The following is a 16,363-nucleotide window of genomic DNA, read 5'->3' as shown; positions in this document are numbered from 1 at the left end:
TTTTTGTTGTTGTCAACCTCACTGAGGCTCCGGTCCGGTGCGTCAAATTGTGCCATAACCGTCGCGAGCAAGAGGCTCTTTTGTGGTTCTTTCAAGAGCGTCGCTGATTAAAACGCGCACGCACACGTCCCGGTCAGGCCGCGCCTCTAGCACTGCTGGCCAATAGAAAGAATGAGCGACTTTTCCGTGCTCGCCGAACCAAAGCATAATGTTTGTGTGTGTTGCGTGTGTGTGTGTGTGAGAGCACCCTCGCGTGTGTTTGTGTGTGTGTGGGGGGAGAGGGGGGGGGGGGGCGGTATAAAAATCGATTTTATATAATTTATATATTTTTTTCTTTCATAATTTAGCATTTCGCTGCGGTGAATTGGGAATTTCTCAATTGTGAGACTAAAAGACAGAGGTGCCGGGTTCGATTCTGGCTCCGCCCTTCCTGTGTGGAGTTTGCATTACTTACCAATGCCTGTGTGGGTTTTCTCCGAGTATTCTGGTTTCCTCCTACATTACAAGAACATTCATGGCAGTTTGATGAAAGCTTCATGAGGAGTACATGTGAGCGTGGATTATGACAGTGTTTTTCAACCTTCTTTGAGCCAGGGCATATTTTTTACATTATATTTTTTTTTGCAGCACACTACTCACCAAAATGTTATAAAATGACACTCTGAACACTATATTTCACTACAATATAATTTGTCGATTTATTTATACTCAGTCAGTGTGAAATTACTAGGTAATAACCTTTTAGCGCTTTCTCGTTGACATTTATGGTTTTTCTGATAAAGGTTGCCTGTTTCTCTGTATTTACACGTAGGCGAACTAAATAGTCTGTCGGCTTGTTTTGAAGCATCTCGTGTTTCGTTTGGATGACGTTTCACCTTGCTCGGCATGATGGCGCTGTTGGATAGCTTCTCGCCACACAATAGACATAATGGAGTCGGTGTCCTCTCATCCCCGGTGAAAGTAAATCCATACGAAAGATAGCTTTCACTACACAGTGTTGCCTTTCACCCCACTAATACAAGGGCTTTCATTCAAGTCAGAATCTTGTACAGAGCGCAATTCGGAGTTTGCAGTCGCACTTTTTAAAAACTTCTCTATGATTTTCACCACGTCCTCCCATGTGCATCATAAAGTTCTCGGCGGAAAGAAACAATCAGACCCACGTATCTGATTGTTTCCACACGGATTGATTCCACACGGACAATTGTTTAATTACCCTCTCGGCATTGACAGCACGGGCACTGGACGATGACACACTGTAATGTATTTTACAGAAAATGGTTAATAAATGTTTTTGCAATTTTTAAATTTAAAAAAGTGACGTTGAATAATTTTTCACGGCACATCTGACGATGTCTCACGGCACACGAGTGTGCGCGGCACAGTGGTTGAAAACCACTCTATTAGTAGGGGTAGTGTAGGGGGTTAAAAACGACCTCTGTTATTGTATGTTAGTCGATTAGACTACCAAGTCAGGAGAAGGCGCTACGCGCCTGTGAATGGAACAGAGGAAGGCGATGTAGGCTCAGCTCACGCATGCGCAGTTGTCATAAATGCCGTTGTGTGAAGCTGATTAACACGGTTGTCTCGTGTCGTCTTTCCTCGTCGTTCACATGTATTCAAAATAATAAGTGTTAGACATTCTCAAGATGTTAAAGTAATTGGGGACTTATTGGGCGATGCTAGATATGAAACCTTGTTTTGTGGCTTTGATGAATATTTTGTGGCTTTGATGAATTTGGATTTTTGGATGTCAATTGTAGTTCCCAGTACAACACACACGAGCGGGCAGACGTGCATAAGCATGTGCGAATGTGGAGGATATATACAATGTATAGATGTTGAATGTATAGATCTACACATGAATGTATTCTGATATTGAAATTGCTGAATTGATGTTTTGATAAGTAAATGGTCATAAATGCCGTTGTGTGAAGCTGATTAACACGGTTGTCTCGTGTCGTCTTTCCTCGTCGTTCACAGTGCTACCTGCCTGTGAAGCGCTTTGGACCGACCCAGGTATCCCCGAGGCCTGAGGCCGGTTACAATTGAATAATTTTTCACGGCACATCTGACGATGTCTCACGGCACACTAGTGTGCGCGGCACAGTGGTTGAAAACCACTCTATTAGTAGGGGTAGCAATATTTTCTAAGCAACATGTTTTACCATGGGCGGCCCGGTAGTCGAGTGGTTAGCACACCGGCTTCACAGTGCAGAGGTCACCGGTTCGCGTCCCGGTCTGGCCTCCCTGTGTGGAGTTTGCATGTTCTCCTCGGACCCACGTGGGTTTTCTCCGGGTCCTCCGGTTTCCTCCCACACTCCAAAAACATGTATGGCAGGCAGATTGACCACTCCAAATTGTCCCGAGGTGTGAGTGTGAGAGTGACTGTTGTATGTCTTTGTGTGCCCTGCGATTGGCTGGAAACCAATTCAGGGTGTCCCCCGCCTCGTGCCCGAAGACAGCTGAGATAGGCTCCAGCAACCCCCGCGACCCTAATGAGGAATAAGCGGTACGGAAAATGGATGGATGGATGTTTTACCATTGTTATAGCTTCTCATCTCATATCTCATTTTCCGTACCGCTTATTCCTCATTAGGGTCGCGGGGGTTGCTGGAGCCTATCTCAGCTGTCTTCGGGCACGAGGCGGGGGACACCCTGACACCCTGAATTGGTTGCCAGCCAATCGCAGGGCACACAAAGACGTACAACAGTCACTCTCACACTCACACCTAGGGACAATTTGGAGTGGTCAATCTGCCTGCCATGCATGTTTTTTGGAGTGTGGGAGGAAACCGGAGGACCCGGAGAAAACCCACGCGGGTCCGGGGAGAACATGCAAACTACACACAGGGAGGCCGGACCATAATATGTTTAGTACGTGTAACTTTTATTTTGTGTTTTTTCGACCATGACGAATGGGTTAATTTTTAGTACATTTTATTTCGTTTCAAAAATTTAGTTTTCCGATGTTATTTTATTTTCATTTACAAATAAAGTAATGTCCGGGGTAAAACTGGCCACAAGATGGCAGTATTTGAGCTGATACCGAGGTATCCGTTGGTTTGCGTTCAAAACTGACAACTTCAACCTTCATCAATTGAATACACAAAAAAAAAAAGATTTGCATCTGGAAAATTTTCTTACGAATTTCACGTGCACAACAAAATAGAATAAACTGTGTTAAATATAGCAACAAATGTGAAGCTCCATCTACAAATGGGTTTGTTGTGTGACCTCTTCCAAACAGCAACGTCCTCTCTTCACCAAAAGACCAGGTCGAGTCTTTTCCCGGTCATATTGCTCAGCACTCAGCATGGGGGTGGCCACCCACGTGGTCTCGTTGAATAGAGCATAATCTACCTTGTAATGGTTCTTGCCTACTTTCAACACCTCCAGGAAGCGTTGTGCCCAGCGGATCTCCGCAGACGTATATGTGGTACGTGTCTGGTGGAGCATACCGGTGGAGTCGTCCGTGTAGGTGAAGGACACCACAAGCTCAAAGTCCTCCTCCAGAAGCTCGTCAGGTCCTACATTGTACAGTGGGCTCCCCGGGTCAAGTTTGTGTACGACGATGGCTGGTGTCACAAGGGCAAGTTCCCGCTCCTGGATGTCCAGATCCTGGTATGAAATCACCACGGGTTTGTCGGATTGTTTGGAGTGGCGTATGAGCTGTGCCTTGGCAACACCCTCCAATATATGATTTCCCCTGAAGTCTCCTAGCCGCCACGACAGACACAGGACCCCATCCCGTTGGTTAACAACAGCGAATCTGCTGAAGCCCACCGTCTGAGCCCTCTTACGTGCCGACGCCATCTTGGCGATAGCGATACCGATGACGATGGTGTCCAGGAGGCAGCTCACGACATCCTGAATCGTCACCACCACAATAGCCATCATGCAGTTTTCTGTCATCCCCCTGAAGCCGTAACCAATGGTGGCCTGGGTCTCCACCGAGAAGAGAAACGCTGAAGTGAAGTCGTGGACGTTTAGCATGCAGGGACTGTCCACATTCGCGTCCCCGTGCACGTAAGCGATCAACCAGTAGCAAAGACCGAAGAACAACCAGGACAGGATGTAGGATAGCGAGAAGACCAGGAGCATCACCCTCCAGCGGATTTCCACCAGAGTGGTGAAGATGTCCACCAGGTATGGACTCCAGTCCCTGGGGACCCTGTGGAACACCACAGGGAACCTGCCGTCCTTATGCATGAAGCAAAGCTGCCGGCCCTCGTCATGCCTGCTGCCAATGTTGTGAATTGTGGTGAAGGAAGTGTCGACCATCACCTCGTCAGGCCTCTCGGTGCTCATGATGACCTCCGTTCAGTGACCTCCGTAGGCCCTACGGAGAGTACACGTTGTAAGCATTGAGGGGTCAACCCAAAGCAGTTCTCATTGGTGACATTTTGTTCCCAAGTGGGAGTTGAAAAGAGTCACTTAGATAAATGTTGTACTTTGTCACCACCCTGTGGCACATGAGGGTATAAAATCACGTTATTATTATTATTATTATTATTATTATTATTGGGTTGTTGTTGTTGATTTTTCTTAACACAAAACACCCAAACAATAAAAACATGATATGCGTGGTTGGTTCAGACTTCAGCAAGGATCATGGAATTTCATGAGTTTGATTTTGTTTCGCAGGCCGAATAAAATAATGTGGTGGGCAAAATTTAGCCCCCGGGTCTTGACTTTGACACCTGTGTTCTTTAGTAAAATGACCCCCAACATGGTTTCTCGTCTAAGTTAGAATCAGAATAAGAAAGACTTTATTGGTCCCACAGTGGGGAAATTTGCAATCTTGAGCAGCAACATTGAAACGGGTGGGGTTGGGTTGCGAAAAGAACAAAAACAAATTCTTACATGTACAAAGAAATGACCTAAGACTAAACTATCCAAAAAATGTTTCAGAAAAAGAACTGTACATTGTGCAACATATACTGTAAAAGAACAGCTGGAATAAGTTTTACCCTGATCAACTAAGTAATTGGTTGGTCAGAATAAAACTTCTTCCAGAATTACAACGACATCGTTATGGTTGAATGATACGGTCCCGTGATGATGAATATGAAACAGGAATGGTTAAAAAACGTCAAATTGCTCATCGAGTTTGTCACGGGCGCCATCACGTCACATGGCTGACAAGGGCAACAAAATGAGGCTGAAGTCTGACTGATCAAAAGAATCTTAACATTCACGTGTACTGGAAGCAATTTAGTCACGAGAAATTATGCAAATTGACGACAATAGACTGTTGGAAAATCGTTGAATGGAATATCATTGACCAAATAGAATTTGGGTTGCCAACGTACAGACAGGCCACTGCTTCAGATACCGCGCAAAAGTGAGATTTTCGTGTTCAAGAGAGCAACTGTGTCATGATCTGGTTGGCGACCAACAAGTGGCGCTGTCGGCCCCGCCTGCACATGCTCAGGTGCTGGTCGTCCCGATCAATGGCGGACTGCCACGTTCGGATTGGCGACCAACGGGTAGTGCTTGCAGGTGCTGGTCGTTCCCAATCACTGACAGTTAAAAGGACTCCCGGCACGACCATTCGGTGTCGGGTCATTGTATTGTTGAGTATGCATTGTATGCTGTGGATGTGTTTGTTTCACATTGGCGGACTTTTAATCCTGGTTTTCTTTTGATACTTTGTATTTTTTCCGTTCAGATGACTTTGATGTTTTACATTTTGTTCCTGATGACTTCATTTTAATACAATTCTACAAACACGACCTCCTGCTCCCTCCTGCCTGCTTTTTGGGATCCACAACCGCCATCACCACCGTGCAAAACGTGACAAACTGAGCCTCTGGCAAAACTAAAGAACTGACCTTAAGAACAATGATAACCTTTCTCATTCGTTGATTATTGACTAGGACTTACATTGCTGTTCTTGCAAAGCATCGATGGCTTCTTCGTGTAACTTTTAACATACCATCAGAACTCAATTTTTTTCACCCCAATGTACAAGATGCATGAACTCCAAATATCATCCAGGAACATTAAAACATGTTACTATTACCATTTTTGAAAAATGAAGATTGGATGAAAACGCATCAAAATCTCAATTGCCAATAAAGTCAATATAACTGTAAAAACAAAGTCAGACACGGGAACTAGTGGGACTCATCAAAACAGGACACACTTTTACAATGTTTTCTATTGTAACCATTTAAATTCTTTTTATTGCATTTGCTGTACGTGACAACGATCAATGTTCAAGTGTAACAAAAAACACTACCTGTTCTCTTAGGGCAATTTGCTACACGAACACATTTTAAACATCTTTTTATTTCCTTACACATCGTTTTATTTTCCCGGACCTCCATTTCATACTTATATGTCGGGTCATGACGTCACATCCTCTCGGTCTTTTACAAAAGCTCTCCCAAACAGCTCGGCCATGCTGTTTAAATAATCTTTTTGTTCCTACTTTTGATTCCTGCTTGATTTTTCTATTGTTCAACGAACCTAACAGTTCCTATTTTGGTGATGGAAAAGTTCAATGCCTGGAATATTTTTTCCATTCATTCATTCATTCATTCCCCGAACCCCATCTTCACTAGGGTCACGGGGGTGTTGCAGCCTATCCCAGTTCTCTTTGGGGAATAGGCGGGGGACACCCTGAACCGCTTGATAGCCAATCGCGGGGCAAGCAGAGAAAAACAACTATTCACACTCACGCCTAGGGACAGTTAGGTGTGTTCAATCAGCTGGCCATGCATAATCGTCACTAAATGTTCCAGGACACGGTAGTCGATAGTTCATTCACTTTCCTGTGATCCATCAAAATCAGTAATCTTGACAGCTGCTCAGATAAACCCGAAGACATCTTAGTGCTACGTGCCGAAAACATTTCTAAAGCTGTATAGTCATTCACACTTTTTTTTTCCCACGGTCCAATTGTGTCACCTGGGAGCACATCACTGATAAGACCAGATTTATGATGTGCTTTAATTTGACAACTTTTAGTGATATCACCGTGTTCCCAACACATCTTGAGTTAGGTCAGTCATGTAAATGTCAAAGCATACAAGTGGAAAATGGGAAACAACAGGATCAGGACGATAAAGTTATTGTATGACATCAGCATTTTACTTTTCTGCTAATTTAGACTCTAAATTGGGTGTCAAAGTCAATGCCCAGGGGCTAAATCTGGCCCACCACATCATTTTATTCAGCGCGTGAAAGCAAATCAAACTTGTGAAATTCCATGATGCTTGTTAAAGTCCGAACCAAGATTTCAAATTGTCCCACGTAAACCTCAATAACAGTCGTTATTTTTTACTTCAAATTTGAAATCTAGTTATTCATTAATTTGTTGTGTGCTCTACATGTAAGATGTGCAGTGGATGAATCATTTTAATGGATTCCCCAAATTCATAACGGCACCTGAGAGGACAATGTGGCCCGCCGAAAAAAATGAGTTTGACGCCATGATTTACAGAAAGAACGTGGCATAAGCATCCAAAAAATAACTACCATATTTTCCGTTGTATAAGGTCCATCCAAAAGCCTTCATTTTCTTCCAAAGATGACGCTGCGCCTTATATGTGAAGTAACATTTAGCCCCAACAGGTCTCGCAATTACTGTCAGCAGCCACTGACTCTATTCCCCCCTTGTATAAGAAGTAGTGTGTAAACCCAGGCTCTACTGTGGTGGGCCTTTTATTTGGAAAACTTTTATACATTTTAATATTATATTTGGAAAACAGTTTTCATTCATTGAAGTTGCGCCTTATAGTCCAGCGTGCCTTATATACTGTATTGAAAACGTTTCAAAATTCACCATTTATTGGGGGTGCGTTTTATACTCCGGTCCACCTTATACACCGGGAAACATGATATACATGACAACGGTCTGAAAAGCCAAATTACAATCCCCTCAAAATGTTGATATGGATTAGAAATCAAAATTTTTGTGCTTCATTTCAATGATCCTTCCGGGGCAGGACAATACAGTATAGATATCAAGCAGCTATACGTGGAGTCAACTATTCACTAAACCGCAATAATGTTATCTTTTTTTTTTTTTTGCAAAGAATATACAACAGATGCCTGTGAGCATTGTCTTCCTCCATGAGTCACTCCACCGTTTGTGTAGCGTCAAGGAATGAAAACAATTGTCTCTGTTGTACGAAAGATAACGTGCATGTGCGTTTTAACATGCCCGGCATTTTAAACACATCCTTTATAACCTCATAGAGAAACTATTATGAATGTGAATGGACTTACTTACCTGGTCCGATGGTACTTTCCCAGTGTCTAAAAATCATTAGAAGTGTGGCCTCTGTGCTACTTGAGAGTGTGCAGAGTTCGGCCTGGTCCTCAGGCAAAGTCCCCTCTTTTACCTTCTGATATTTCTGCCACCATGTCTTATTGGAGAATCTGGAAGAATTTATGACCTGTAGAACACTTTAGGAGTTGCTTAGGACAAACACACGCACACACCAATCAGCTGTCCTGGCTTTGTTTTACATGTGGGTGATGAAATGTGAGTTTTATTGTACTTTTCAAGTCTTGCAGGGTCTGACGCAGATGGGCGGAATATTAATAGGCCATTGAGCAGTTTTTTTCTTTTTTTCCCCTCCAAGCATTTCCGTGATTCATTAGACAGAAAGTTAACCTTTGCTCAATCAGGCGGAGAGAGGCACTGTTATTGGCACGGGATTTTCTTTCATCTCAACTGTCCTCCGTTTGGTCCATGATAAGCCGGAGAGGGATCACAACTGAGTCGTTGGATTTTCGATCACCTTTATTGTGGCCATAACGGCATCCAGAAAGAGGTCGACAGCAACAAACTGTTGGGGTCGGCGTTGGAAAAATAAGTTCACTCGTGGTTGTTATAATGTATGGGTTACATTTTACAGTGTGAGGATGTGCAAAGGAGGAGATAAGAGGCATTCCACAGTGATAACATTTTCTATTTAACACTTCCATTATTGAACACACAGAACACACACAAAAAAACAATATTTTAACGTGACGGGCCGAGAAAAAAAACAGCTGTTGGTACATTTAAAACAAGAAACGCATGACAGACTACATTTCTTATACAATACAATACATATTGATTTATATAGCGCTTTAACAACAGCTGAAGCTGCAACAAAGCACTTAACAGGGACAGGCGTCATATACAGCACATAAACCAGTCACAATGTTAGTAGAAAGCAACAGGGAGTGAAACCAAGATCAAGTTGGAATCATGCTGAGCCGAATGCCAAAGAGTTCAAGTGAGTTTTGAGATGGGTACCTCTTTGCACAACCTCCACCTTGGGTCTTGCCTGGTGAGGTATATCCGTGCCTCTATGGCTCTGGTGTTGAGGGCCTGCTCTTGAGCAGCCAGGGTGAGTGCTTCTGTGCTGTCCTTTAGGCCAGCCCTCTCTAGCCACTGATAGGACTTCTTGAGATCAGTCACTTCAGTTATGGTTCGGTGGTACATCCCGTGTGAGGGCTTTTCCTCCCATGATTGTCCCTCTTCCAGCACCTCATCCTCTGTTCCCCATTGTCTGAGTACATCATCCGTTGGAGCCTTCTCTTTGATGTATTCATGGAGCTTGGATGTTTCATCCTGCACAGTGGCTCTCACACTCACTAGTCCCCGGCCTCCTTCCTTACGGCTTGTGTACAATCTCAGGGTGCTGGACTTGGGATGGAACCCTCCATGCATGGTGGGGAGTTTTGGGTCTTAATATCCGTGGTCTGAATCTCTTCCTTTGGCCACCTTATTATTAGTGCAGGGTATCTGATCACTGGCAGGGCATAGCTGTTTATTGCCTGGGTCTTGTTCTTGCCATTGAGCTGGCTTCTTATAGGACTTGCCTCACCCGCTGGATGTATTTGGTTGTAGCCGCTTTCCTTGTTGCTAGTTCGAGGTTGCCATTGGCCAGTGGTATACCGAGGTACTTGTAGCTGTTTTCAATGTCTGCGGCTGGATAGCTCAGTTGATAAGGCATCGGTTTGGCATACGGGAGACGAGTTCGAATCCTGCTTGGGGCAGAGAAAATGAGCACAAAAACATCATCCAGTGTGGGTCCTTGGGCAAGACCCTTCATGCTAATGCCTACATCATATAATGATGAGAGACAATAAATCGAGTGACATGCCGGCTCAGACGTCGCCTGCTCCAAACAAGGTCTGCGTCAGGTGCTGGGGAACCAGAGCACCCTGATGAAAGCGGAGATGGACGAGATGCGATATACAGTAAAGTCTCGTTATATCGATATTCAAGGGAGTCCGAAAAAATATCGATATAACCGGGACTATCGATATATCCGACCCTGTTTGCATGTAATTTTCTCCGTGCGTGCATAGAAATAGTATCGATATAACCGGGACTATCGATATATCCGATATCGATATAACGAGACTTTACTGTATATATATATATATATATATACACACAGTAAAGTCTCGTTATATCGATATCGGTTATATCGATAGTACTGCTTATTACGATACTATTTCTATGAACGCAAGGAGAAAATTTACATGCCGCAGGATCGGATATATCGATAGTCCGGTTATATCGATATTTTTTCCGACTCCCGAGAATATCAATATAACGAGACTTTACTGTATATATATATATATATATATATATATATATATATATATATATATATATATATATATATATATATATATATATATATATATATATATAATGTACATGTTGATGCAAATCCTCTATTGGGTATTAAACAAAGTGACAAAATGAGAATTAAACAAAAATAATAAAATATTAAGTGGGAATCAAGACAGACAAAAATTTGATATCTAATGCGAATGAACGTACATGGCAAGTTTGTTTGTACAGCATGATGATTTAATGAGCTAGTTTGTCAAAGTCAACACGAGTAAAATGACACGCAAGCATCGCGCTTTCAGCTTTCAAAACAACAAGTCTGAGATATGCCTCGCTTTCCAAAACCATGAAAAAAAAAACAACAGAAACCGCAAAGTCTTTGTCAGACCTTCGTGACAGGAAGCTCGAGCTTAGTTCAGTCAACTCAAGTGTAGATGGCATTGTCAAGCAGAAAGACAAATAACAGCTGGCACATTGATGATTGAGAGGAATAGAGCCATATTGTTGTTTGAACAGTTTAATCACGGGGACATTTTTGCACCTTTTGTGGCTCGGTGCAATTGTCTAGTGCCGGGACATTACTGCAGCGTCACTCACTGGGGCCATATTTAAGAGATCGGAAAGCAAAGAAGACAACTCATCAGTTTGGATTTTGAATGTTGTCAAATTTGGCTTCAATGGCGTTGTCACAAACACAACCGGATTCGAGTGTGCTGAGGGCAGTGCTTCTATGGTTACTACTCATTGTAGGTAAGCGGGAACTGCAACTGAGTTTTTTTTTTTTTTTAGAATTCAGATTATTGTGTGATTCCTGAGAGACCAGGTGCTACTTTTGTGTTTGTACAGTCTCGGAATGAACAGAATTAAAAACAAGTCAGTTTCAGGTAAAAAAAAAAAATCGGGAACATTTTTCAGCTTCGACTTGGGCCACTGGAGTGTCAATCAAAATTGGAGTTCTAACTTTTAAACAGGCACTCCAGGGTAGACTGTAACCATTGTGAGGATAAAATGGATGAGAAACTGGATGGATGGATGGATGGATGGATGGATGGATGGATGGATGGATGGATGGATGGATGGATGGATGGATGGATGGATGGATTTATTGGCAAGTTTTTGTGCCAATTCACAGAATGTATCCAAATCCACTTGACATATTGGGCAAGTCATGAATTTGCTTTGGTGCAAATTTCTGTCCAAATTTCATCAATTTGATATTTTCTTTCGCAATTCTGTAGTTCAGTTCCGATATTTAGTTTCTGAAATTATTGAACAATCTAAAGTTTTTGTGTTCTCTTTTTGTCATGACATTTTGCTGATTTTCCTGTATTGGAAAAGGGGGAAAAAAATCAAGTGAAGTCCACACGAGCAGGTGCTTGCCAGCAGATATTCTCTTGTTTCTTTCTACGATTTTTTTTTTCATCTGTTAGGTATCCCAAGAGATTTCTGATCTGTAGTTTTCTGTAAAAGTTGCACCACTCTGGTTCTTCAGGAGACGCAAATGCTACGACCAACTGCACGAGCCGCAGATGTCTGGCGAACCAGCTTGTCAACAAAAAGTTAATAACGCAGCCGCAGCACAACAACTGCTCTGAGTACATCTTTGTGTCCTCCATTGAGTATCAGACCATTAAAGTTGTAAGTAGCAAAATTCCACTTACGCACAATTTGTACTTTCCACACATTTGAGTCTATGCTGTTGTATTTCAGGACACAAAGAATCTTCGTTTAGGGTGTCGTTTATGGGCCACCATTGTAAGAAATGAGATGTTTGTTCAAATCAAATCCCAAGCAAGGCAAGCGTATCACAGTTGGTGTTAACTTGGATTGCGACCGCAGGAATGGACCGATGATGACTTGGACTGGGACCAATCCGTTTACCCGTACAACGAGGTCATTCTGCCCGTAAGCAAAGTCTGGACCCCGGATATATTTGTGACCAATGGGTAAGAAGGGCTGATGTGCAGCCATGACGTTGGACTTTTTTCATTTTGCTCTTTTTTTTTTACTTCTACTTCAGCATAAAGGCGAGCACACAAGACAGCTTCCGTGACCTGATAGTGTTCAGCAATGGCACTTTGCAACACAGGGTGGTGATGGCGGCCGAGGTCAACTGTGACTTTAACCTCTTTAACTACCCCTTTGCGGAGGACGAATGTCCCGTGGTTCTCCAAACCTGGTCTACTGAAGGTAAGCCTTGCACCTCCCTGGACTGAATAAATTCCATCTCGTTTGAGATGTGACATAAGGTCAAGATAAAGGTCATCATTCTTAGTCTCATAACTGGATGAGATTTTAGCAATGTTGCCCCAAAAAGTTTAATCTGTGCTTTTTAAAATAAGAATTTTGAGTTATTGTTGTCCTTAGGGGGCAGGGAAATTTCACTTGTACAGTGGTACCTCGGTTCTCGAACGCCTCACAGTTCGAACAAATCGGAGTTCGAACAAAATATTCGAGATATTCTTGCTTCGTAGTTCAAACACCAATCGGTGTTCGAACGCCAATACGGCGCGTGCGTACGCGAGGGTGGGGTGCTGAGCGGCGTACGGGTGTATCGCTCTCTCCGTGACCAACTGTTGTCGCTTGCGGACGTGCTGCGTTTTGCTCTAGCGTTTAATATAGGTGTACGAAGAGTTTTAGCCCCTAATCATGCCTCCAAAGAAAGTAAGTGCTGCTTAAACTGACAAAAGAAAAGTAGTGCGTACAACTATTGCATTTAAGAAAGAAATAATCGCAAAATATGAAGGTGTGCGAGTGTCTGATCTGGCTAGGGAATACAGCATGGCGAAATCTACGATCAGTACGATATTAAAGAATAAGGAGGCTGTGAAATCTAGTGATGTGACTGTGGGAGTGAGAGCAAGTGTCATTGGATAGATATTTGAAGAGATAACAACATCCCGTAGCCGCGTCATCCGTAGCTGTCCCGTTCCGAGCGAGAGTGACGGCAGCTGACTCGTCGGAACGTAGTGGAATGTTTGGGATCCCAAAGCAGGCGGCAGAGACGTACTACCCAAGCAGGATGTTTATTCACAAATAAAAGAAAACACAGCGAGTAAGAAGGCAGGGGGTGATCCGACCCGCTTACTACGCCAAAAAGCAAATGGCACACGAGGGTGCAAAATCACGCAATCCCGGAAGATGACATAAATTTACGGGACGCAGGGAAAATACCTCGGACCGGATACACTCGCGCATCGAAAGAAGAGTCCGGGTACAGTGGCGAGGTGGGTCAATCATCCGGCATTGACGAGGTGATCGCGAACCGTATAAATGCCCCGTGTCGGTGATTAGAGAATTGACAGCAGGTGGAGAACGGCCGGGAGAGGCAGCCCCGCCCCGCCCCCCCCTCTCCCCACTGTCAACTGGCAAGTGGCAGGAGCAAAGAGATGGTTTCGGTGTTCGAAAAAAATCGCTTTTCGAACAGGGTCCTGGAACAAATTATGGTCGAGAACCGAGGTATCACTGTATTTGTATTTGGGCATTGTAAACCTGTATTTGGGCTTCACCGTATTTGTAATACGGTGAAAACTCTGCTTTGAAACGTCTTAGTTCTTAACCAATTCGGTTTTCGATGAAAATAATGTTTTTTTTCATGCCTTGGTTTACAACCGAAAACCAGTTCTCTGCAATCTGAGCGCACCTGAATGCAGCACTCGGCTCCCCTCCGCTTCCTTATACATCACTGCCTTGTGTCACGTCTCATTGTGATCGATGCATTATCTTTGTGGAACGTTCCATTGTGAGCAGCCGTGTTTGGATTGTTCAATCACCATTAAAAAAAACAGACGTTGATTACATTGATTATAATGGGAAATCTTTCGGTTTTCGACCAAATCATGTTTTCGAACGGGTTTCTGGAAGGGATTATGGTCGAAAACCTAGGTTTTACTGTAGTTTTTGCAGTCACATTGATAGTTGTCTGAGTATGCCTGGTCTATTCCCAGGATGTGGTACCACCATGGAAATCGGTAGGGTGGAGGTGTTTGATGGGAGCCATGGCGACTGGGAAACGTTGGGCGCTTACCTCTTATCGCCAAGTGATGACAAATTTTTTATCTCGGTAAGGTCAGATTATGTTGATTTTTCTTGTAATTTTTCCCCTTGCTTTTTGCTTTGGGAGGCTGAGGTGACGAGGGAACTTTTGAGATGCTGTTGCATCACTTGCATTTTTTTCCTGATCTATTCACTTTTATTGTGTTTAATCTTAATTTTACAATGCTGTGCTATTGTTCTTTTTTTATATCAGATCGCATATATGTTTATATACATTTTGCATTGAACTCTCGTACACCTTGTCCAGGTGATTTTGAAGATTCGGGAACAAAATCCTTTCATCACACTGCTGCTTCCCAGCATTCTGCTCATCCTTGCCGACATGGTGAGCTTTGCCCTGCCATTGAGCTGTGGTGAGCGCAACTCCTTCAAGGTCACCCTGGTGCTCAGTTTCACCATGTTCCTGCTTATCCTCAACGACCAACTGCCCGGCGATAGCGAGTGCGGCCCCGTCATAAGTCAGTTGGTGCCGACGCTTATGGTGACGTGAAATCTGATGACCGACTGTGATGGCTTTGTGCTTGCAGAGTACCACTTCTGCGTGTGCCTGGTCATGCTGGTGGTGAGCATGCTGGTGTCCATGGTGCTCACGCGGGTAGCCAAAGATGGACGCCTCTTCTTCTGCTGCTTCTCCAGAAGAGCGAAACCAGCATATCAGCAAAGTGGAGCTGATGAGGGTGAGTGAGTTTGCACATGAGGGTTCACGGGGCATATGGCAACATGAAATATTGACATTGTCAATCCTAGACTTGAGGCGCAGTGACGCTTCAGTACATGTATCTTTGGTACAGGTAGGGGTAAATCAGAAGTAGGGCAGAATGCTAAAAAAAAAATCAGAATTCCAGCTCCCCCATGTCCTATAAAAAATTGTCGACAGTTACTCTGCCATTGCAACCCTGTCATTTTGTCATTGTGTGTTTTGATAGAAGTTAAAGCAGACATCAGTGTCATCCAGCTGGACAACTCGGAGCAAACTCAGATAAATCGAAAGGTGGCCGATTTCCTGGACGCAATCAAAGCCAAGGAAGAGAAGTGCGACCGCAATGAAGCGCTCGCTGACAGGATTGACAAAGCCTTTTTCTGGTTCTATTTAATTCTGGGTACGCTCTACTTTTGCACTATGATCACTGTGATGGTGAAATATGAATGCGAAGTGAATTATTTTGAATACTTCTAAATGACAGTGATGCCATAACACAAAGTATAAATATTTGTGACTGAAGGGGTTTCCTCTATTTGTACTTGATGGGTTCTTGGAAAACGCTATTTTTAGGGTTAAATAAATGTTTCAATGGATTTACTCTGGGCATCGAGTTTCACTATATAAGGCCGGTGTATGCAACTGGAAGTAAACATTAATTGTGTACAGTACTACAGATTTTTCAGAGTCTGTGCTTTTACAGAAATAAATCCGTACTTTTACCATTTCCAGTCGTTTTCATACAGTACACGTATTTATCGGAATTGCTGTGGTTTCCGGACTTGCAAGTAAAATGAGAAAACAAACCTGGGGCATTTCTACCGTTTTGGTTTTCTTTTCCGAAACTGTATACGGAAGTGAAATTTGTAAACATACCTTCTACGCATGCGTAGTTTATTCGTCACATTTGATAGCGACCTACAGCACGCCATTGCTGACAAAATTCAATTAGTTTTGCAAACGTCTGCAGTAATGTATATCCTTAATTCTGTATTAATATTAATTTATTT

General features: G+C 43.3%; 2 protein-coding genes across 2 annotated transcripts; one reads left to right on the top strand and one right to left on the bottom strand.

Annotated features, from left to right (window-relative positions):
• Positions 1-2,860: 2,860 nt before the first annotated feature.
• On the bottom strand, positions 2,861-8,480 carry LOC148885869 (inward rectifier potassium channel 16-like). The gene is made up of 2 exons (XM_089018735.1): positions 8,246-8,480; positions 2,861-4,342 (listed from the first exon to the last, which is right to left on the bottom strand). The coding sequence occupies exon 2, from the start codon at positions 4,309-4,311 to the stop codon at positions 3,214-3,216; it is 1,098 nt and encodes a 365-aa protein (XP_088874861.1). The 5' UTR covers positions 4,312-4,342; positions 8,246-8,480; the 3' UTR covers positions 2,861-3,213.
• Positions 8,481-10,836: 2,356 nt separating this feature from the next.
• LOC148885868 (5-hydroxytryptamine receptor 3A-like) lies at positions 10,837-16,153 on the top strand. The gene is made up of 9 exons (XM_089019477.1): positions 10,837-11,347; positions 12,090-12,235; positions 12,308-12,352; positions 12,437-12,543; positions 12,618-12,787; positions 14,545-14,660; positions 14,901-15,111; positions 15,181-15,330; positions 15,580-16,153. The coding sequence occupies exons 1-9, from the start codon at positions 11,254-11,256 to the stop codon at positions 15,828-15,830; spliced, it is 1,290 nt and encodes a 429-aa protein (XP_088875603.1). The 5' UTR covers positions 10,837-11,253; the 3' UTR covers positions 15,831-16,153.
• Positions 16,154-16,363: the final 210 nt, after the last annotated feature.

The sequence above is a fragment of the Hippocampus bargibanti genome, linkage group LG17, assembly GCF_051943395.1.
Source record: "Hippocampus bargibanti isolate YZ-2025 linkage group LG17, ASM5194339v1, whole genome shotgun sequence".
NCBI lineage: Eukaryota > Metazoa > Chordata > Actinopteri > Syngnathiformes > Syngnathidae > Hippocampus > Hippocampus bargibanti.
Note: the sequence above shows the minus strand (reverse complement) of the source record. Positions and strands in the feature narration are given on the sequence as shown.

What these genes read in the sequence shown, in the direction of transcription:
- LOC148885869 (XM_089018735.1), bottom strand. Translation starts at nt 4,311, where the DNA reads ATGAGCACCGAGAGGCCTGACGAGGTGATGGTCGACACTTCCTTCACC.
- LOC148885868 (XM_089019477.1), top strand. Translation starts at nt 11,254, where the DNA reads ATGTTGTCAAATTTGGCTTCAATGGCGTTGTCACAAACACAACCGGAT. An exon ending in GTCGTTTATGGGCCACCATT is followed by an intron (nt 12,353 to 12,436) that starts GTAAGAAATGAG and finishes TTGCGACCGCAG; the next exon opens with GAATGGACCGATGATGACTT. An exon ending in GCAAAGTGGAGCTGATGAGG is followed by an intron (nt 15,331 to 15,579) that starts GTGAGTGAGTTT and finishes GTGTTTTGATAG; the next exon opens with AAGTTAAAGCAGACATCAGT.